The sequence below is a fragment of the Ovis canadensis genome, chromosome 25 (genome assembly GCF_042477335.2).
Source record: "Ovis canadensis isolate MfBH-ARS-UI-01 breed Bighorn chromosome 25, ARS-UI_OviCan_v2, whole genome shotgun sequence".
Classification (NCBI taxonomy): Eukaryota; Metazoa; Chordata; class Mammalia; order Artiodactyla; family Bovidae; genus Ovis; species Ovis canadensis.
The window spans coordinates 33,724,921-33,749,321 of NC_091269.1; the positions used below are offsets into that span (position 1 = coordinate 33,724,921).

Consider the following 24,401-nt stretch of genomic DNA (forward strand, 5'->3'; position numbering starts at 1 on the left):
GCCCTTAATATTGCCTAATTTTTCTGTCAGAATAATTCCACATGCCTTGGTTTCTAAAGAGTCAGTCCATAAAAGTTAGTCTCTGAGAAGCCAACTGTTTAACTATTAAATTGGTTAATCTGAAATATATGAAAAATTGACCTTTGATAAAGTTTACCACATTACACAATCGGTTCCCCTCTGGGACCCAACTGATACTGAAATATTTCCCTTTGCTTTAGTGAATTCTAGTCAATACTTTATAATGATAAAGAAGATAAGAAAAAACAAAATGGAAGGGCAAAAGCCAAATAGAAAAAGAGAAAGAATGATGTCGGACTTATGGTAATTAATTATCCATCATACTTAGTAATTAATTTCTAAGTGACTAAATAATGGGAAATAATTTCAGTGGAAGACCCAGAAGATCAAGTATTAGAAGGGACGAAGCTTTTGCATCTTTATAAATCCATTTTAAAGTTTGTTTGTAAATATTCCAATGTACTTACAAATAAGTCAAATGTATATACTGCATTGCAATGCCAACCAGAAGGCCAAACTGAAAGTTAAAAAGGAAGGATAAAATCTACACGCAAAACAGAAACAAAGTTCCCATGAAAAGGGAACGAGCTTTCAACTGTCTTCTCCCTGAAATGACTGTGACTGTGGCCCCTTTTTCCAATTAGCGGCAACAGATGAGGCTATGCTGTATCAGCCGATTATCATCTGGACAATCCACAAGCAAACTGTTCTGTCAGTTCAGGGTCCCATACGATGCCTGTGTTGTTGTGTTAGTCACTTAGTGGTGTCGGACTCTTTGATATCCTATGGACTATAGCCCATCAGGCTCCTTTGTCCATGGGCTTTTCCAGGCAAGAATACTGGAGTGGGTTGCTATTTCTTCCTCCAGGGGATCTTCCCAATGCAGGGATCGAACCCAGGTCTTCTGCACTGCAGGCAGGAGTTAAAGGGTCTTGCAACTGTCTTAAGAGGACTGGCTAAAGCAATAAAGAGTGTTTGTCTTGGAGAGAAGAAGCAGTACCAGCACGTCACTTTCTTCATTTATATAAAGAGGTGGCATATGGGTGGACGTAACTGGGAACTAGATTTAGTCTCAAAATAAGAGTATATTCTAACATTTAGAACTTCTAGAAACGGCGTGGGCTATGTTTAGAGGTAGGACACTTGGAGTCAAAGAAAATTCACACACCGAGACTGACAAGCAATTCATAGAGCTCCTGTCAAGGAGAAACAGGCTCTGCAGAGGGCAGCTCAGTGACCTCAAAGGTTCCTTTCACCTATAACATTCCATGACTCTAGACACTCTGTGGGAATTTTCCACACAACTCTGTCCTTTAAAGCCCATGTATTTGTCCTTTACATAAGTCCTATAGGCTCAAATTCAGATTGCTACAGTAGCTCTTTTCATTTAAATGGAATACAATTAATCATCTATTCATTCTAATGAAGTGATTGAATTATATATTTTAATCTATAGCCTATGAAAGCTGTTATTAGTCCATTATCTATGATTTGAGTGATTGGTATGAAAATGGAGGAATGATAAATGAATTTTTTAACCCAGTACTTCAAATTGTTGTAAACAATCATGTTTGTTATCCTAACCAGGTAAATTAGAATAAAATGTGATTCGCTTGCACATGTAACATTTTAGCTATGTAGATCTATGACAGTGAAAGTCACTCAGTCGTGTCCGACTCTTTGCAACACCATGGACTATACAGTCCATGGAATTCTCCAGGCCAGAATACTGGAGTGGGCAGCCTTTCCCTTCTCCAGAGGATTTTCCCAACCCAGGAATCGAACCCAAGTCTCCCACACTGCAGGTGGATTCTTTACCAGCTGAACCACAAGGGAAGCCCAAGAATACTGGAATGGGTAGCCTATCCCTTCTCCAGGGGAATCTTCCCGAACCCAGGTCTCAGGTCTTCCACATTGCAGGTGGATTCTGACAGATGTAGATTCTGTGTGGATCTATAGTGGCCCATCTAAACATTTCCCCAAAAAAGCAATGGTGGATTCTAACTAGGAAGTGAGACTCTAAATCAGAATTAAGTTGCAAGGTAGTAAAGGGCAGAAGAGCCTGACAGGCTAAAGTCCATATGATTGCAAAGAGTTGGACATGACTGAAGTAACTTAGCACAAAGGTCTTAATGGGAACTAGATTTAGTCTCAAAATAAGTATATTCTAACATTTAGAACTTCCAGAAATGGCGTGGGCTATGTTTAGAGGTAGGACACTTGGAGTCAAAGGAAATTCACACACCAGGTGAACTGAGTTTATATGTTGAGTTCATTTCAATTTTTGTTATTATGAAAAATGACACAAAGGATGCTCTCAGGGTGATGTTGGCCACCCTGTGCGGAATGCTGCATGTATGATGGACAGCAGTGATTTACATGGTGAGAACAACTAAGTAAGAGGACTCACAGGACGTCCTAGGAAATGACAAGTCACCCAGCAGGAGTGGAAAGTGGCACAACAGTTCCTAAATATTACCAAAGGCCTTCTAAAAAGTCTTCTGCGATTGGAGACTATATTGAATACAGTAATAGTCAGCAAGACACCCTGTGTGTCTGTGGCTTGCCAGGTAGTACTAGCGGTCAAGAACTCCCTTGCCAATGCAGGAGACGCAAAAGATGGGGAGGAGCTTGATCCCTGGGTCGGGAAGATCCCCTGAAGGATGGCATGGCAATCCACTCTAGTATTCCTGCATGGAAAATCCCACACACAAAGTGGGCTACAGTTCATGGGGTCGCAATGAGTCAAACACAACTGAAGGGACTTGGCATGCACATAAAGGTCTTTATGTCTGCTTGTGTTCAATGCCCCATCACATGGTGGAAAGTGGCAACTAGGCCAGGGCCTCTCCAGGGGTGAGACTGGTGGAAGGTTAAGGTATTCATTCATAGGCTCAGATCGGGGGAAGGAAGTGAGAGCTTTGGCAAGTTAGACTTGGGAATACTCAAAACAATACGGCTAATTCATGTTGAGGTTTGACAGAAAACAGTAAGATGCTGTAAAGCAATTATCCTTCAACAATAAATTAATTTTTTTAAAAAAGGTGAGTCAAACAAACGATCCAGAGAGTTAAAGAACAGAGAGAAAAATGCCAAGCACAAGCAATGTGGACCAAGATAAAACTCTATATAAAGAAAGCAGAAGTTATTGCCCCAAGATAAATTGTATTTATTTACTTCTACTTGCTATGGCATAGCATGTAGAAGGGTCCACTGTGCTTAAACCATCAGGCAGAAGACTTAGGAAGAAATAATGACCACTGATGACACCGGAAATTTAAAGAGGGGAACTGGATTCCTGGAAGAGAAAGAGTGATGTTAGGAAGACATCACAGATGGAAGGCAAGATCCTCAAAAGACACAGAATGAGAAGACTTCAGAGACAGCTGGTTCAGGGGATCTCCCCCTTACTCAGTCATTTGTCCCTGGCTCTGCTCTGGCCATGTTCTATCAATTCTAACATGCCCTTGGGTAGAGGAGCAGGGCCGTCCACATTTTAGCACCGAAAGTCCTACGTGCTGGATAGTGGACAGTGTGAAAGAGGATAGTGCGGCTGGTCACACTGGCTCCAGGTGAAGGTGACACAGCCTCTTCTCACGCTAGCTGAAAGCCATGGGCCTAAACACTCTCAACTGAAGCTGGAGGAAGCACACAGAGCCCTGGATGAAGAGCTGTGTAGTCACTGCCATTTACTCACGCAATAGGACAGAGCCAAGGCGGCCTGGGCAGGATGCACTATCAGTCAGTAACCACCTGGAGCCAAGAATTTGCAGGCAGTAAGAGCATGAGAGAACTTCTGGAGCTGGGTAGGTCTCTCCATGCCACAGTGCCAGGGTCCTCAATATAAAACGCAAGGAAAAAGCAGCTGAAGTCACAAACTTAGGGCCCTGCCAAGACTCAAAATCAAGACTTGTAACATTCTGGCACTTGCCTGGAGCTTCGGCGGTTAAGACTCCAGACTTCCAATGCAGGTGGTGTGGGTTCGATCCCTGGTTGGGAACTAAGATCCTGCATGCTCCAAGGTGCAGCGAGAAAAATTTTAAAAAAAAAATGAAGACTTGGGACTTCATCCCTTGTCTGGAGAGCCATATATGAGGCACTCTGAAGATATCCCAAGGGAAAAAGAAACTTTAAAAAGCACTAACAAAGGAAAAAACTTGTAACTTTTTTTACCTAGAGGTATTCATATACAAAAGACTAATTCCATGGAGAGTATCTTAGGTTTCCCAAGAACTGTAATCATTAAGAGCAAAGAAATAACTTCCAGCTGGTAAACCTGTGTCCCAGGAAGAAGGGAGGCTTGAAGCTGAGCCCTAAAAGTTGGAAGGGGAAAGGCGGAAGGAGACATAGGCTGAGCAACACGAAGGCCTGCGATGGGAAAGGAGGGGTATTCTCTGGGAAATGGGAAAGGTAGAGTCATTCTGACTAGAACTAGGCTCAACTAGAGGATCTGTGGAAAATGACATTGCAGATGCTGGCTCTGGCTTGAGAACAGAGGACCTTGAATGGAGGAACCAGCAGAAATAATCAGAGCCGAAAACAAGAACACTGTGGTTTCAGAAAAAGATGAAGCTCTATTGCCCTTTGTGTCATTTTTCATAATAACAAAAATTGAAATGAACTCAACATATAAAATAAGGGATTAGTTGAATACAATTTAGCACATCTATTAAGTAAAATGTTACATAGATCCACTGAAAGCCTTACTGAACCATATGTATGATACGAACACATGTTCATATTGTAATTTTCAGTAAGGAAAAAATGAGGTCACAAAATAGGAGATACCAGTATTATCTCATTTTCATTAATTCTGGTAGGAGGAAGGGAAAGAGGGAAGAGAACGAAAGAAAGAGAAGGGAGAGGGAGACAGGAAAGTAGAAACGCATAGAAATATATTGGGAAGACATTTCAAAAGGGCACAGTAAATCACAGTAATGCTCTCAGGGTGACGTTGGCCACCCTGTGCGGAATGCTGCGTGTATGATGGACAGCAGTGATTTACATGGTGAGAACAACTAAGTAAGAGGACTCAGAGGACGTCCTAGGAAATGACAAGTCACCCAGCAGGAGCGAAAAGTGGCACAACAGTTATTAAATATTACCAAAGGCCTTCTAAAAAGTCTTCTGCGATTGGAGACTATATTGAATATGGCAATACTCAGCAAGACACCCTGTCTGTCTGTGGCTTGCCTACGTTTCATTCATTGACCCTGGGAAACGAGTATCAGAGATGGTCTTTTAGGCACTTAGAGGAGAGTCTCTAAAACTGAACTTGCACTGATAGGTTTCCTCCAAGTGGATTTCACTCTGGGAGCTAGGGTGAGACCTTTACTGGGAAAGCAAAAGTAAACCGATGAAGGCCAACCCAGGGAAAAGGGCTGGAGAGCCCAGCACGCAGGACAGACATGCCCGCACTGGGGGTGCGGTGCCCTTGGAAAAGCCCTGCACCTCCAGAAGACCCCAGGGTCCTGCTCCCTACATCACCTTCCAGACCAGCGTCAATGCTCGCACCACAAGCCACATTTCTTCCTAATGGAAATGAACGAAATACGGCTCCGGGTTTTAATAATCTCTGTGGAGTCTATCTACCTATGGAATACGTGCGCGTGCACACACACACATGTATGAAACAAATGGGCTTCCCTGGTGGCTGGTGAAGAATCTGCCTGCAATGCAGGAGACCTGGGTTTGATGCCTGGGTTGGGAAGATCCCCTGGAAAAGAATGGCTACCCAGCCCAGTATCCTGGCCTGGAGAATTCCATGGATTTTACAGCCCATGGATTTGCAAAGAGTCACTCATGACTGAGCGACTTCAACATGAAACATATACATGTAGAGAGAATATATGTAAGAGGTGTAAATGTTAAAGTTACAATTATGTTTCATATAAATACCTATTTTTCTCTACATTCACATATGCTCTTCATTTTTTACCCTCTGCTTTATCACGAAGTTCATCAAGCTTGCATTCCCCCATTTTAACTAACAACTCTCACTTAAGGACACTCAGCATAGAACAAGATTCTCATTTCCTCCAAGTGGGTCAGGGAAAGAGGAAAGAAGTAGGGAAGCAGGAGGAATTAACATTCATTGGATCACTTCTCTGAGCCAGATAATTCATGATCAATGTAGTCTTGTCTTCATAACCCCTCTCTGCAATAGGTGTTATTATGGAAGAGAGCACAGATGTTTAAGACTCAAATCCAAGCCCATGTGACTCCACAGCTCATGACTAGACCCATCTGAGCTTTCCACAGAAGTTCAAAAATCATTTTATCTATGATTTCAGAGATTCCCAACAGCACTTTATAAAAAAAAGAGAAGCAGGATTTAGCATGATGGGCAGACACAGCACAGACCGTATTAATAATTTAGGTTCCGCTAAAACTGAAATGGAGCTCTAGGAAAGCAGGTCAAAGCCGAGAATGCCAAATGCACCTAAGGACACCCTCCCCCCGCACCCCCCCCCACCGACACTGCCAACAAAATCCTGACTAATCCACCAGAAAACAAAAAACCGTGATATCAGATGCCAAATGGAGGGCTACATGATTATTTTAATCTTAGTCCATAGAAAATCCACTAAAACATGTTATGTAAAATCAAATGAAGACTAGTCAGGCTCTCCCATGGAGTGCTCAGGGGAAAAAAGAGAGAATCTGTGACTCACACACAGTTGGAGCAAGAGAAAGCCCGGGTGTCTTGACCATGCCGAATGTCTGTGAGAAAGCACTACCGAGGCTCACGTTAGGCAAGGAAAACACAGTCACCAGGGAAAACACAGACTTTCAATGTATTCATGCTCACCTTCAAAGATCCAATTTCTGCTAAGACGGGGTGCAACCCAAACCTTTTGAAATGAATCACAGACTGGGAATGAGGAGGATGATCAGGATCACTAATCCTACGCTAATGAAGACAAGTGAATGTGTAGACTTCACATGCTTGAATTACCAGTATTAATATGTTAATTCCATTTGGAACAAATGTGGATGGAATAAACATGCATAATGAATCCATTTATTTTTAGATGGTAAAGAACAATGCCTGCTGAAGAGGAATAGTAGAGAAGGGATCGTTAGTAATGGCCGTTCTTCAAAGGAAAGAAATTCATTGCTTTCAGCATTTTTAAACATCAATATGGGTATCTTCCTGGTACTTAAGGGCAGGCAAGTGTATTTTGAGTGTTGACAGAGCTAAGTAAATATATTCATGATGTTACTGAATTAGGGGACAGCAGGTCTCTACAAGAGAGGGTGGGAGCAGTGGGCAGTATAGGGTACAGTGACCTCAAAAACCTTCTAGCATGTCCTCTCTCCTTTACCCTGAAGCGGTCAGGTAGCAGCAATGTACCTGGGAATTATGAGACTGGACATTTTGAGGATTTACTAATAGAAAATCAAATGCAGTACTCAAGGTTAGGGCTCGGACAAATGTGGTTGTTTCCCTGGACTACTGTAAATCCGTGGTGCCAATGTCATTTATGATCTTTTTGCACCTGATTCAAAATTGCTGTGCTTTGCAATAGTACTTATAGTCCCCATGTAATATTTCAAGGTAAAAACACAGGCTTAAGTCATGCATCGTTATTTAAAAAGCACTTATCTGGCATTTATCACATAAAATTAATGAATGATAACACTGGTGATAGGGAGGCATAAACATGATTTAGAAACTGATTAGAAAATAAAATAATGAAAAATGGAAGTAAAAGATTTCCCCAAATGCAAGAAAATTACATGATCCATGAATAATCTGTAAGCAGAACAGTGAAGTATGGGTGGGAAAAAGCTTTGGAGTCTGACAACCATGGGCTCAACTTCTGTCTCTCCTTTTTTGCTCTGTTACTAATAAATTTGGGCTTGCCTGGTGGCTCAGACGGTAAAGAATCCACCTGCCAATGCAGGAGACACAGGTTCAATCCCTGGGTCAGGAAGATCCCCTGGAGAAGGAGAATGGCAATGCACTCCAGTATTCTTGCCTGGAAAATTCCATGGACAGAGGAGCTTGGAGGGCTACAGTCCATGGGGTGGCAAAAGAGTAGGATAGAATTTTAGCTACTGAATAACAACAACTGATAAATTTAATGTCTGAGCCACATGGTCCTGATCTGCAAAATGAGAATAAAGCCACCTAATTTAGAGGGTTCATGTAAATATTAGCAGAGATATAAGAGCCTTTGGCATCTACCAATTATTTTGCTGTAAATGGACTCTAACTTCTGCTGGTGAATTTCCTGTTGATTCACACTGAGGCTGCCTAGTAGAACCCAAAATCATCTATTCTAAATAATAAAATTTTTGGAGACTCCAATTTTTAACAACTCCCTTTCCCAAATTAAAGATTTTTACTCCTTGCTCTTATTACCAAGGGAGAAAAACGAGTATCTCTTCATGAAGCCTAAGAGCTCTTTTATCCTGATGAAGACAAAAGAATCAGGCAAAGCTGATGGTGACTCGGATTCTAATATTTTGTCTATGTCATCAGCTGAAGTACACTTTTGATGGTGGTGTTAATTTCTTACCATACTACAAATCATATTTTAATTTTTAACCTAGGTTCTGAAAATTTGTCTGTTTTGAGGCCCTGAGTGAGCTGTTTATTATAAAATCACCTTCTTCCACAGTTTTCTCATAAAAAATTGTAAGTATGAGATGGGGGGCATGGGCAAACACACAGCAATGCACTGATTTCAAAACCCAAGAAATTAGCCAACACAAAATTATTTCACCACTTATCTTGGAAAACTTGGAAACTTCCAACATTTGGAAATTAGTTATATTCATATTTCTTTATTTTACCATTAATATGATTATGATCTTGTTAAGGTAGGATGTATTTCAAGTTAATGTGTAAAGTGAAAGTAGCTTGAAGTAAATTGATTTATGAAATCCAGTATTATCACCTTCCTACCCTCCACGCCACACTGTGTACTTTTCTTTTACTGGGGGTGGATCGATTATGAGAAGCATCTTATTAGGAATTTTTTAGGGGCAGAAATCCCGGCAGGGCCTTCCATGGTCCAGGAAAGAATGATTTCATGGAGCCCAATATTCTGGAAAAACTGTGTTCTCAATGGGTGGGAATGAGGCGTGAGGAATCAGGGAATCAGCACAGGCCTGGCTATCAAGCTGATCTGGGTTTGAACTCTAGCTGTACACTTGCTAATTGTGTGACCCTGGGCTTGCAGAAACTTTCAGAGTGTTAATTCCCTTAACACAGAGAATGAGGATAATACCATCCATGTATAAGGATTCAACACAATACTCACAGCACTGAATAGAGTGCCCAGCCCACTGTAATTCCCCAATGAATTATATAGCTCAGTAAATGAAAGAAAGGGTAAATGATGTCCCATATACTTTGCTATTGGGTATCTCACTATACTGTCCTCTTTGAAAAGTGGAAAATCACATGGGATTTCCCTGGTGGTTCAGTAGCTAAGACTCCAAGCTCCCAGTGCTGGTTCAATCTCCGGTCAGGGAACTAGATCCCACATGCCACAACTGGAGACCCCACAGGCTGCGACAAAGACCTGCCACAGCTAAACAAACAAACATCACATAGAGCCTGTGACAAAAATGCCAGGGTTCAGGTTGGTGTTTTTTTTTTTTCCTATTTGGTTTAAGGTGAATGAAGCTGTCTAAACACACTGACAATCCTAAGTGTCAGATACTGAACTGAGCCAGTTAGGTCCAGGGTGGAGTACCTGATTGAAAATCTAACTGAAAATGGTAGGGGCCCTCCCCAGTGGCAGCTGAAGAAAACGGGGAGAAGGGAACGTGCTGGTAAAGGAAGGCAGGCCACAGGCCACCATGGGTTCTGAAACCAGGTACAAAAGGTGACAGCTCCACACTGGCCCGATGATTCCCTCTTCCTTCAGCCCCCGACCATCCCGCAACTGTAGAAACAGGTCTTTAAAGGCCACGCTCCCCAGAGGGGATGATGAATATAGAATATGTCTCTCATAGACATACCGCACAGGTGACATCTTGTTTCTTCTCAGTAACTATAGTGTATAAACCCTCCACTGAAGATTGTTTCACTAGCTCAAATAAGTACTTTTCCTCTATAAATGTTTCAATATTCATATCCTAATCTGTAAAATCAAGTTCATTTGTTCAAAGAATGATCTGATACCTCTATCTGTACACATGGTTCTTATGCTTTCTTTAATGTCTTCTAGGCTATCATTTAACTACTGGGAAAAGCTAATTAGTAACAGTGTTAATGATGGAGAAATATATTTAACATAAAAGTCTTTGAGAGACTTTCTCAGAATGGCAGATGTAAATTCCCTGAGAGTACAGAAAAGTTTGCAAAGGGTTGAACTGAAGGACTCAAATGGTTGTTTGAGGACGCAAACCTATGAGTAAAATTTCATTCATCAAAGGATTTGAATATTTCCTGGGTGTAAACCTTCTTCAGAACATTCCCTTTTTTTTTCTCAGTTCCTCTGCCCCCTTCTTGGCTACAGTCACTTGATTACATTTGGGAGCCCACACTGTAAGGGAAGCTGGAAGCCCTCGTAAGGGCTCCCTTTATGCCAGGAACCTGGCAAAATGCATTTACAGTATTTCTACTCTTAACCATATGTATTCAAGTAAAGGGCTTCCCATGTGGCTCAGTTGTAAAGAATCTGCCTGCCAGTGTAGGAGACGTGGGTTAGATCCCTGGGTCGGGAAGATCCCCTGGAGAAGGAAATGGCGACCCCCTCCAGTATTCTTGCCTGGGAAATCCCATGGTCAGAGGAACCTGGTGGGTTACAGTCATGGGGTTGGAAAGAGTCGGACGAAACTGAGCATGCATGCGTGAAGAAAAGGATTAATAGCCCTGTTTGACCAGTGTGGAGACCGAGGCACAAAGAAATTTAGTTTAAGGCCACACAGCTATGGCTGCCATATGAACTCACACTGAGCCCCAAAGCCTATTCTTTCCAGAACCATGAACTGTAATAAATACTCAGCCCTTTCCCCACACCTTTCTCCTTACTGCTTGCCTACTTTATTCATGTTTTTAATCCTCTACTAAACAAAACTGACCATCTGTTTACCTCTTCCACTGTATAGACTTCTTACAAAATTTTATTTCATTATGATAAAATTATGCTGCTCATATTAACATCACAAGGGTCTTAGGGGCTCTACATGTAAATTATAAATGTGTCTGTGCCGCTGACTTCCAGTCACTAGAAAATCTTGGGCTGCCTTCCATCCAACCCTCTCTGGCCAGGTCCTCCCTCCTATTTCTTTTCCACGCAGTGCACACCTCCTTCCCATACAGCAGGGATGCTAGTTGGCTTTTGTGCTGCCGAAAGAAAAGCCACAAAACTGGCAGATGTGAACATTAGTCTCTATCCAACCCATTCTAATGGGTTTCACCTAAATGCAAGCAGAACTGATGACATGATCCTAATAAGTGGAAGGCCAACTATGACTGAGAATAATTCACTGGAACCAACTAAATCTAAATTGAAATCTACACATTTTATAGGCAGCTCCTATATTTGATAGTGATAGACTGTTCTAGTTCATGACACCACTACCAGTTCAGGAAAGCATAATCTTGAGTGAATGGGATAAATGCCAGGAAAATCTGATTTATATGTAAAAGATTCAAGCTTGATTTCCACTGCTTTGCTTTCAGCTCTTCCACTTTTAACTTGTACAAACTAGAACACCAATTTGGGTAAAATAATAACAGCTTGCTAGTTTCCAAATGTTACCTTTCTATAGGAAAATCTCTATAAGAAAGCTTGGATTATGTAACTGACAGTGTAACATTGTATTTAGACATTTTCTTTCAATAAGTAACCTATACATCAGTCAATAGATGTAAACGAATGATTTAGTTTTTTCAGTGACTGAATTCTTTAAAATTTTTTTAAATGTGGAATTACGGTAACCTAAGTAACTGTTTATACAATATTTAGATTTTGCAGTTATATGTAAATGATGAATTTATCAAAATCTTGATTACTAAATAATTTAACTCTTCACGTTTCAAAGGTGACAATTTTTCTTTTGACATAAGAATTCACCATAGGTGCCTATTAGTAAGAACCTCCCTTAAAAAAATCTCTCCTGGAGAGGTTCAGATGGCCCAAGAAAGGGACTTATAGCCAAAGAGACCTTGGTCATAAGCCCAGCTATTTCTGTAAATGAGGCAAGTTACATAACAAAACTTAAGCTTAGGCTAATTCCTCTGTACATGGAGATAACATTATGGCATAGTGTCGACACAAAATCAAATAAGATGAGGAATGTAAAAGTCACTCAGAATATTGGAGGCCCAATAAGAAATACTCATTTTATAATTCAGTCCTTCACCCCTACCCGTGTAAGGTCACAAGGAGAAACACAGAGATGGCAAGTAGATGGATCTACAATTCCACCCTTATCTTATCAATCTCCCATATAGGCACAATGGAGGTGCACAATGCATTTGTATTAAATGAGCAGAGAAGCAGGTGAGATGTGATACCATTAATGTAAACTATTCTTATAACTGTAAAGAACTTAAAACACTGCCAAATCCTTCCTCCTCAAGCATACCTATGAAAAGTTAGCACTTTTCCAGACTGAGATTCAATAAAACACACACACAGAATAATTGATTATCGTGCCAAAGGAAAATTAAAAGACAGAAAAGATCAAGAGCCTCAGGAGTAATGAAGAAACAGTTTAACTGCTGCCTTATGCCAGTGACAGACCGACAAAAGCTTTAGAGAAAAGGGAACCCTCTCGCACTGCAGGTGGGGATGTAAATTGATACAGCCGCTATGGAAGACGGTATGGAGATTCCTTTAAACACCAGGAACAAAACCACCATATGACCCAGCAAGCCCACTCCTAGGCGTATACCCTAAGGAAACCAAAATTGAAAAGGACACATGTACCCCAATGTTCACTGCAGCACTATTTACAAGAGCTAGAACATGGAAGCAACCTAGACGTCCATCGACAGATGAATGGATAAAGAAGTTGTGGTATATATATATATATATATGTATATATACACATACATACATATACATACAGTGGAATATTACTCAGTCGTAAAAAGAAATGCATTTGAGTTAGTTCTAATGAGGTGAATGAACCTAGAGCCTATACAGGGTGAAGTAAGTCAGAACGAGAAGGATAAATACATCATACTAAAGACATAGGTATGGAATCTAGAAAGATGGAACTGATAAATTTATTTGCAGGGCAGCAATGGAGAAACAGAGAGAATAGACTTATGGACACGGGGAGAGGGCAGGAGAGGGTGAGGTGTATGGAGAGAGTGACAGGGAAACTTACATCACCATATGTAAAACAGATAGCCAATGGGAATTTGCTGTATGTCTCAGGAAACTGAAACAGGGCCTCTGTATCAACCTAGAGGGGTGGGATGGGGCGGGAGATGGGAGGGAGGTTCAAGAGGGAACGGACATGTGTATACCTGTGGCTGATTCATGTTGATGTTTGACAGAAAACAATAAAATGCGTTAAGCAATTATCCTTTAATTAAAAAATAAATCAATTTAAAAAACTAATGAAAACTTTAAAACTACTATTCAGACATTAATAAATGCATAATTTATCCCTGACATGATCTTGGATTGGTTAAAAAGGTAATTGATTAAGAGCTACTAAGTGTTTTCTTAAATAAACAGATGACTTTATCGAGAAAAAAGTGTACCATAATCATAACAGATTACAGAGAACCAATCAGCTGACAAGTCTTATTGAATTGCCTTCCTATTTCTAAACCTCTGGCACACCCAAGGACAAAGGTTTTACAGCCTTTCCTATGAGCCAGCTAAGCCTTCTTCCATCCATCCTTTTCCAAATGCAGAAGAGTAGAGCCAAGGCAGCAGCCAGACATGCTCCTAGGGAGATTACTTGCCCCGCTGTAGTGAGCTGACTTATTGGCACAATCCCTCTTGAAGGCTCAGGGTGTAAATAATCCATTCTTCTGTTCAACAGGACCACCACCACTACCACTCTATGGCTCTTAACGTTATGCCAAGCACCGTTCCAATACGAAGTCATTGACATATTATTACACTTCTGTGGCAACTATTACTGTACCCATTTTGCAGTTGAAGAGACCAAAGCATCTAAAGATTAAATAAATCCCCAAGGACACAGCAGCTAAGCGCCAGCGCCAGCCCCTGAACTCAGTCTTACTCTACAGTCTGTTTCTAAGCATGATACGGCCTCTCATCCACCCATCCGTCCATCCAGCCACCACCTTTCTCCCTCTCTCACTTTCACCAACCCTCTTCTCCATCCTCCTATTCAGAAAGCCTCAGTTTGGTAGTAGGTGAGTATGATACCACCTCTGCCCTCCAGGAGCTCACAGTTTCTTGGGTGAGACACACATATAAATACATAATTAATTTCAGAGCAGGATATCAAGTATGTTGAGAGCGAAACCAGGCTCCCTAGAGGTCTGGGGACTATGGACTCGGCAGAGCAGAAACCAGACCAGGTTCCCTTTGTCTCTTAAGAGTCCACACAGTCCTTGTCCCCAAAGTGTAGGTGCTGAAGTTAAAGCCTCCTGCCTGGCCTCTTACATCACGGGTGTCACAGGTACCCAGATAACCAGATACGGGAGAGTCTGTAAAATGTCTGGAAGCATCACACTTCTATGGCAAGAGATCAGGTCCCCTGAAAGCTCTTCTCAAATCCTTAAATTGCCTTAACCTAAAAGACAACGCTAGAGTTCTATTACAATAAACGCAGGCTGACAGATTCCAAAGTCCTATGACCCAAGTTTAAGTGTAGGCCCTCCAGTTACTAGGTTTATGACCTCAGGCAAGTTATTTAGTCTCATTAAGCCTCGGTTTTAGCTATGAAAAACTGGGATGAAAATAATACCTGCCTCATAGCAAAGCTGTGAGAAAAAAAAAAAGAAATAATCCATAGAAAACACTCTGCAGATTGTCTGGTATACCACAGGCACCTAAGACACTGCTGTGCTGTTATTACAGACACATGTCTTTGAGGATTTGATGTTACGGTATTTGCAATTTTTCACTTCATTTTTCAAAATTAAAAAGAAAGACATTCTTAAGGTAAAACGTTAAAATCTATTGCACAGGGTAAGAGAAACAGACTACAGTAGTGGAGTACTCAGAGATATAAAGCTTATTATTCAAGGTTCCAGATGTTTAGAAAATAGCTTATCATGTAGAAGATTCTCTGAATCAAGCCCACTTTGATGTGTAGCTGTGAAAATATTAACTACATACATTGCATCGTGTAGTAGTTAAGAAAACAAGCTAGAGAGTTAGGCTACTCAAATTGGAATCTTGGGTCTGTCTCTAATTAGTGTGGGAACTCTGAGGCAACAGCCCGAAGGCTCATGCCTCAGTTTTCTCATCTGGAAGATGGAAATAATAGAAATACTTTATCAGAGGTTTGTTGTGAAGAATAAATGAGCCTCCACCTGAAAAAGGTAATTTAAAACCCTATCTGCTGCACTTTATAAGAGGTCAAGAAATGTCCGGGGAGAAAAGAAATGGATCCAGGAAATTTAATTCTTCATCTTCCGCTTCAAGCCAGAAACTTGGCAGTTACCCTAGAATCCAATCTCTCCCTCTCACATCCTACATACAGTCCACTGCCAAGTTCTGTTGAGTCTTCCTCTAAATATCTCTTGTATGCAACACCCCCTTCTCCATCAGCATCATCTCTGCCGTGGCTCAGACCCCCAGCATCTCTCACGCCTGCCTCATCACCACTGGTGCTTCCTGATGGCTCTTCCGGCTGATGCCCACAGCATTGATGCTTGAAGGATGGTTCTCAACCCAGAAAGCTCTTCAGCCCCTAAAACCATTCAGGTCCCTCTCTCCTTTGAGCAGGGGTTAGTGTCCAGCTCCGTAAAACAGCACACAAAGACCTTCGTAACCTGGCCCCTGACTATTTTTACAGCCATTTTTTCCTGCCATATCCTCATGTCCCCTTTTCTCCAAAATACTATTTGTTTCTCACACAGCTGAATGTCTCTCATACGTGAACCCCTGTTGGCCTGGGATTCCTGTCCTTCTGTTTGTCTATCTCGCTGACTCCTCTAAGGCTTAGCTACGCCAAGAACCTTCTGTGAGCCCATTCGAGTTGAACTGGTGGGGGGCGGGTCTTGCTGGGGCTCCTTCTTTGTAGGGTGTTTAATGGTGCTCTTATCTTCTTCCTCCTTGTGCCGGGAAGCACAGTACAACACAATGTACTGTTGCCACTGTGCCTCATTTAGCTTTATCTCCAACACAGAATATAATGCCTAATGCCAGAAGTTATTCAAATATTTGCTGAACGAGTACATGAATGCAAAAATAAAGCAATGAATATTCATTCATTCCTGCTCTGCCACTGGAATAGCTGTATGAGTTTGACATCAATAATCACAGAATTAATTGACTGATTATTCCTTTGTCATTCATAGAGAGAGAGAGAAAGAGAAAGAAATTCCATAGTGTCCTTTTTTTAAGTATAAATTTCCATGGGTCACCTCAAAGCTTGTTTCTTTTCTTTTTTTTTTTGACAGGATGTAGTAAATACATACAAATTACATAAAAATATTGAATAAATTAAGGTTTGATACTAATATTCCTCACTACTGAAATGTATTTTATAATTTAATAATATAATGTGGAGAAAGGGCAAATCATGTGGGTAACACAGCACCAGAAGCCAGTGGCAGCAAGGATGGTATGGGGCTGAAGAGCATTTGGGATTTCTAATTGTGGGTTCAAGGTGGCTGGGACGCTCTCCAGACCAACAACTGTGGGCCAAGGAGCCTGCCGAATGCAGGAGATACAGAGTTCCTCCCTGCAAGGTGCTTAGTAAGGGCACGGATCCAATACTAACCCACCCACGGTCACTGTCTACCTTTGGCAGGCCTCCTACTTGCTGCCAACCTAAGCCCATCAGGAGAGAAAGGAGAGTGAAGCCAAAAAACAGATCAGGGAAGAGCAATGGGAAATGAGGGTAAGAAACTTTTACATTAGATACTCACTGAAACTTTTTTTCCTTAAAGTCAGGTGATAAAAGGATTAAGTAAGTGTTCATTCATCAAGGTGAATTTCTTTTTTTAACAAACAGGAAGATTTTCTTTTACTTGACATGAAAGTTGTGCCAAGAATAAAATACATCATTACTAAAATTCAACTAATCATAAATTCCTAGAAGTTTCCTACTTATTCATAGGGGCTTCCCAGGTGGTTCTGTGGTAATCAGTTATTCACGGTTATCAATATTCAAAAGAGACCAAATGTGCAGCTCACTGGGTTTAAAAAACTGAACTGTGAATCCTATATTAATTTTACATGCATATTATGATTTGAGTATAATACTTAGTAATATCCCATACAGTATGATTCTGTGTCATATAATCAAGAAAGGTTCATCTTGGGCTTGCTCAAACCTGAATTGAAGGGGAACCATGAATCAAATCCCTTGTTTTATAAACTAGATACTCTTAAGATTTCCTTTTGTATTTTGAGATTTTATGAGAGGGCTCACTATTCCTTTTTGTAATTAAAATATCCTAGTGGATATTTCTGCATATGAATGAGAATGAGTCCCATAATAACCTACTATATATGTGTGTGTGTGTGTGTGTGTGTGTATACACATTTTTTCATAAAATGCAAATGCAGTGTTAACTTTTTTTTGGTCTCACTGCACAGCATGTGGGATCCTAGTTCCCTGACCAGAGATAGAACCTACACTCCCCTGCAGTGAAAGTGTCAGTGAAAAGTGTGTAGTCTTAAGCACTGGACCGCCAGGAATGTACCCCCTCCAAATTATTTCAAAGCAGCTTTTCAATTGACAGGGGCCTACAACATGGAATAAAATAGCCCAGAAACCTTAATTAGGATTTTAGGAAAAGGTAGGAAAAAATAAATTCAAAGTTGAAACAATTCACTTTGTAGAAAATAAGTGTAACATGCACGGGGTCATGGAAGGAGATATAGAGCATGTCTTCAAAGTCATTTAACCTTAACTTTGCACATAGAAGTGGTCCATGCAATCATTTGGCTATGAATATTAAATCTTCTGTGATACATGTACCTTTGATGGGGAATATATATATGATACTGTGTTATGAATTAAAAATCACAATAGCAATGGAAGTGTTATCCATGAGCCCCTTGCTGGATCTCCTCTGTGAGTGTCCTGAGAACAAAACATTTAAATCTGCCTGCACGTTGACAATAGCGATATTGATATTTCTCCATGTTCCCTTCTGGTTGCTAAGAGATTTACATTGGACAGACTCTGTTGTACTAGGCATTTTGATCCACAAAGCATTTGCTTCAGCTCAGTGAGCCCAGAAACTCCCTTTGGCTCACCCCTTCCTTATTTTGCTTTCGAGTCAAACAGGGGACCGGGCACAAGGACAGCAGACCTGTCGCTGCTCCCCCAGGACATGGCTGTCCATAAACCTGGCTCGGCCAGTAAGTCTTACACAGAATATCGACATTAATGATGAAACTATATCTTTATACAAATTTATGTTCCTGTCCCTGTGTTTCTTAGAAGCCAGTTTATCATGTCGTGGGGGTGGAGGAGGGGGATGAGCATAGAGAGGTCAAAGTATAGTGACCAACCCACAGACAAACCTAACTTTCACAAAATTAGACCAGAACCTAGTAAAACAAGGCAATTTCGTAACAACTCTGCTGTGTGAGGCTTTGAAATACACCTGCTGAAAATTTCCTAACTTAAGTCTGTACTGCTGTGAAAATATGTTCAAGAAGTTTTTTTTGCGAGAACCCTGAAGCAGGAAACACCTATATTTAATGTCACGTGGCAGAACCACCGCAACTCTCTGAACTCAGTCTCAGAAAGTCTGCCGGTAACAAAAGGCATAAGAGGTTTCTCTAGACCTTCACTTGGAAGAAAACAGCAAAGGCCCTGAAAATATTCATGATCACTCCTGAAGGAAGGTACATGTGGTGGATTAAATCTGCATGTCATTTGCAAGGCACGTGCATCACTGCTAAGAGCAAATTAAGAGGATCTTTCCCTTGGGAATTCTCACAAAGAGACATAAAAATGCTTTATGACCTGACTTCCATATTCAGATCACAGAGTTTTAGTCAATTTTTATGAACTGTCAGGGAAGAAAAGTGATTTCGGGCCTCACTCTCCAAATCGGTATCTAGGATTCATATTTAAGGGCACAGCCCCCCAAAGGTAAGCACTCTCAGGCTGTAATTAAACACCAGTGACCCAGAATATTCCTCCTATTTGCTCCCCTGCATTAGAGTATCAGTAGGGGATGATCAATGCCCATGCTCAGATCTAAAGCAATCAGTGCTGAAGTCGCTGCCTTATCATGGGAATTCCTGCATTCAGGATAATCACTCTCAGCCAGTAGAGAAAGACAAACCTCTGTGCTTTCAGCAGTATTTAACAAAAGAAAAGTTATTTCCAGCAGCTTATTTCCATTGCACAACCTACCTAGGAAGTACCTTATGGAACTGAGAGTCAGAAGGAAAGAGGAACCAAAAAAGCAAAGCAGGAAATGACTTTACTGTTACGTCTTTAAGGTCACAGATCTGCCTGAAAATGCACACATGTGACACAGTTCTAGCACAAAAGCTCCTTTTCCATGAGACAGAACTGTAAGAAGTACAAAGGCTGCTTCTCCGGTCTCTCCCTCAATGCTAACTCACCGCAGTGCATTTAACCTTGACTAGGCTGGAAAGAAACTACTTTGAACTCCCTTGCAACACCTTTCCATGTCATGGAAGTATGCCCATGCCTATGTAAAGGGCAAGCCTTCCGCATCAGCACTGCAATCCCCCTACACGGGATAAAATCTTCCCCTGCCTTGCCCACCCTACACCCGTGGTCTAGCACAGGGTTTCTATCATCTGTTCCCAATTTACACACCCAACTTACACACCCAATTTACACTCTACACCGCATGTAAAAACAGCCCCGAATGCTTCTCACAGATGCCAAGAGGAGATTAAAACATAAAGGATCCAGGCAAGATCTATGCACTGGCATACATAGCTACCTTTTTCTTCCGATCCCGGGACCGTTTGCGGTGTTTCCTTTTTTTCTCTGTCTCTTCTTCAGCATTGATTTCTAAATCCCGGGTTTTCTTTAATTGGGAGGCCGCATGAGCCATAATGCATTGAAAAGGACCCTCTCAAGCACGCAGGGCTTCCTGGTAGAAGGTGATATCCTCAGGCACCTTTAATCAGGCTTCCAGCAGCATTCCAATCACTGGAGAGAAACCTTGGACTCCAAGCCGGAAGACATTCAAAATGCCAAGATGCTGGAGAAGCCGGAGCTTTAAAAACCCCAACGATGGTTTCCAGACTTCATCCTACACCTCCCTGTACCTGAACCTTTACACGAGAGTGCAGCCATCGTAAAGCATTTACCGTAGTGAAAAAGACAGCTGGGACACAGGAAGCTGTATTATGGCTGTATCCCCTGCCACCAGCTGGAAGTGTCTAAGTGATTCCTCGGAAGGGGGAATGCTGCAAAGGATGCTTCTCTGAAGGGAAAAAATCAAGAGTCACCGCACATGCAGGAGCAAAAATCCAGCACTAATTCTGAAAACCTATTTTAGAAGCCTTCGGAAAAGAGGCAGGGCTGCAATTTATACACCACCACTAGGTCTTCACAGAGCAGAATTTAACCCGTAAGAGAATGGAGCGGTTCCTACTCCAGTGTAACTGCTGATGGTGACAAAATATATAAAATAAGATTTTACAAAAGACACTCGATTTTGCTGTGGAGATCCTGACTGCATGATGGGGAAAACAATGCAGGCATTGCTCATCTCCACACTGAGGCCTTTATGCTCAACTATCAGCCTAAATGCATTTTGTGGGGGAGGATTCACAGAAGGGCCTGTTGTCTTTTAAAAACAACATGCTGATTACAACACATCATACAGCAGGCCGTGAGCATGTTGGTGTAGGGAACAGATGCCTGATTCAGAGGGGTTCCCCAGGACTCTCCCCTCCTGAGGTCCGGGGGTCACAGAAAATCTGCGCTGCAGTCAGGGGCTCCGAGTTGCAGAAATGTGGACTTGGCGTTCATGTGCGCTTCAATCACCTTACTATTTTTGCCACCTGAGTCCTCAATGACTGCAGCTTCTGAATATTCATGAGGTGAAGTGAAGGAGCAGAAGGGCTCAAGGCCTGCTGGGCTATCTTCTGCTAGGATGCACGCACTGGAAGAAATCTAATAAGTCAGGAGTCATTCATATACACAGCACATGGTGGCCAAAACATGGCTGAAGTGTCAGTCTGGACCTGAACCATTCTAGGCCCCAGTGAGAAACCTTAAATTCCCCAAGTAAATGAGCAGGGGGAAAAAAGATGATGCTTCAGTGAAAAGACTTAGTGTGTGTGCTTCTAATATTGAAAGTCCTTGACTTTGGAAATCAGTGTGTTTTGAGTTTGCATGGGGTGGTGGTGGTGGTGGTTCAGTCGCCAAGTTGTGTCCAACCCTTTGCAACCCCATGAACAGCAGCACGCCAGGATTCAGTTCGCAGGACTGACTGTTAGAATGTGTGGAGGCCGAAGCATGCAGTCCAGAGGGGTTGTGCAAGGATTTGGTTGCAGGTCCCTGGAGCTGCTGTTCACCTGCTTCATTAAGAGCCCCAAGTGTAAGTTCCTGCCAACAACTACTCACTGTATTTCTGATTTGGAGACCAAGAACTTTCTTCATTCTTCCCTAGCAGGGGGACCTACATCTTCCCTTGGGCAGCAAGAGACAATGGAGAGCAAAGGAGGACCACGGCCATGACCTACTACGAGTGGAGTGAAATAGATGGCCTCACTGTGAGCCATTTGAACATCACCGTGGCCCAATATTTCTGAGGGCCCACTGACACTTGTGTGCTTGCTTTCCCACAGAAACTATCTACATGAAGGAAGAGTTGCAGAAAAGGTCCCAGCTGCCTACAAAACCATCGTCTGACAAAAAAACAGGGGTGGGGAAGAAGGCAAGGGATGAAATGTAACTCAGATCCAAAAGCAATAAACTGTATTTGGAGCTTCATATTACAAATAAATGTTTTTCTATCAGAAGAAGTTTTTCTTGTAATAGTAATAGGTGGAGCAGAAAATATAAAAAGTTAAACTTTTGTGTGCTTGCTCCTGATATTAACCATCCTGGACTTCTGAGGAATATTCACAACATTTCCTATCCTTATTTTCAGCAAGCTGAAGAGGATAGCCAGCTAAAAAACTGGCTGATTTCCCACTGGCTCCAGGATCTTCTCTTTTCTTCTTCCTTTATAGATACTAATGCTACTTTAAAATGTTTTTATAAGCACACCTGACCAGGGTAACTTTGCCATTTAAGGCTGGCAAAGCTACTGTCCCATTGATCTCTATCAGCAAAAGCAAAGATGGAAATTAGGAAAACACGTCCAGGTATTTTTGGACACATTTCTCTCTGGAATAATTCTTTGCTTTCCCAAAATGTTCAGAAGTTGAGAATAAGTCACAACTTATATGCCGCCATAATATGATTTTTTTAAATAGTGGATTTTGCAGTTAGTCGTCGTCCCACCAAAACTAAACTCTAAGACATAGCTCATTTAAATTTCTCTATTTTACAGAAAATATGGGCTTCTGTTTGCCACTTTTAAACTAGAACTTTAAATAGCAAAACTGCCAAGAAAGGCAGCTCTGTGAGTCCTAGGATTTGATGGTATTATCACTAAAGTCTTGGTCCCTTTCTTCCTATCCAGCACACACCCTGATATCAAGCTCCTGGTGCATTTATTTATTATTTATTTATTTATTGCAAAGGCATTTACCCAAGATTGCCACAAACATTAGCATTTGTTCCTCCCAAACTAAATTCACAGTTCTAACAGTAATTCTAGAAAGCAAGCTCTTATCGTAGCTGAAACAGCCAAGAAAAGAACTTTCAAAAACTTAATTCTCTGCCTGAAGTTTTATAAAACTTTTCTACTTCAGTCTCATGAGATTGTTCTCTTCTGGGTGATGATCAAATTCATTCAAACCTTCCAAGCAAAACTTTGCAGCTGGTGTAAGAGTAGGTCTCCAACAGAGGGGCGGGTCTCTGCAGCAAGAAGGAGATGCAGAAACAGCATTAGAGTACGCTGCACCTCAAACAGTAATGCAAGGTCCACCGGGGAGCTTCTCCAGGCCTGCTCCCTGACACTGGCATGAGGGTGTAAGGAACAGGGCTTGCATGGGATGGAGTGGCCCATCTGAGGAATGCTGAAGGTACAGAAAGCTAAGGAACAACTTCCCTCAAGGGAACAAAAAAGCTATTCCGGCTTTATACAAATTCCAGGTACAAGAATTCCTACACCAGCTTTTCGAAACAAAGTTAAAGACTGATCTTTCAAAATTTTATTAGCTGCAGAAATCCTTCCTTTGAATAAGCCCTACAGGACAGGCATTGAGAACAAACCAGAGAGTAAGGTTACCTATCTGAATGGAAGGGGCACTGTCTACAGCCCTAAGCTTTAGACTTCCTCAACCTCCCACCGGAAGGCAGGCTGGATGAGCACGGCTTGAAATTTGAAATCTGGCACTTGGCAGCAAGCAGTCCTGATCTTTCCCTGGTGTCTACCTTTGATTACAGAAATTATATCAATAAGTGATTCCTTTTAAACCTTCCTCTTTTTTTTAATTTTAGTTTTTTATTTTTTAAATTTTAAAATCTTTAATTCTTACATGCATTCCCAAACATGAACCCCCCTCCCACCTCCCTCCCCATAACAACTTTCTGGGTCATAATCTTATTCAAATTAATTCCTGATTTCTGATCAGAAGTGACATGTTTCATTGAGACCTTCTTGTCCTCACTTTATTAGAGTGTAAAACTAGTATAAAAAAAGTAAAAATCACTTTCCAGTTTGGCATCCGGAATAATGGCTATACCCCAAAATAAATTCTAATCCAGGAATCAAAACGCTGTGACTAAAATATGCCAATGAAAGTAAAACCAAATCAATACACTGGACATTTTCCCCGAGCTGTTTTCTCCTCAGTTTGGCAAACACCTTGCCAGGATTCCAAGACAAGTTTTGATTATTCTTCAGCCAATTAATAACTTGACTACTCTCAGTTGTCATTTATACTGCGTCTCCACATTGCTCAGCTGAGTTGACACACAAATAGTGTATTTGATTTCTGTGGAGGTGATACCGTTTCTTGGTGATCTTGAAGTTACAACAGTTTCAAAGTGCACTTTGAAAAAAAATAGGACATAGTGATGTGGAGAAGTGGAGGGTGGGTAGTATATAAAGAATGGGGGAGGGGAGCAGGAAAAAAACGAAAAAGAGCAACGCTGCCAGCCACCAACGAAGCTGCACCTTCCCAACCCTGCCCCCGGCTCTTGATAACAAGGAAAGTGCATGTTTT

The 24,401-nt window shown here is 41.5% G+C and overlaps 1 protein-coding gene across 6 annotated transcripts in view; it reads right to left on the bottom strand.

Annotated features, from left to right (window-relative positions):
- The window catches only part of ANK3 (ankyrin 3), a 383,729-nt gene extending 360,321 nt beyond the window's left edge, over positions 1 to 23,408 (bottom strand). For all 6 annotated transcript variants that reach the window (XM_069571716.1, XM_069571712.1, XM_069571715.1 and 3 more), the window contains exon 1: positions 20,048 to 23,408. In XM_069571716.1, the coding sequence (XP_069427817.1) occupies positions 20,048 to 20,161 (114 nt within the window). In that variant the 5' untranslated portion in view covers positions 20,162 to 23,408. The remainder of the gene's footprint in view (positions 1 to 20,047) is intronic.
- Between the last annotated feature and the right edge of the window lie 993 nt (positions 23,409 to 24,401).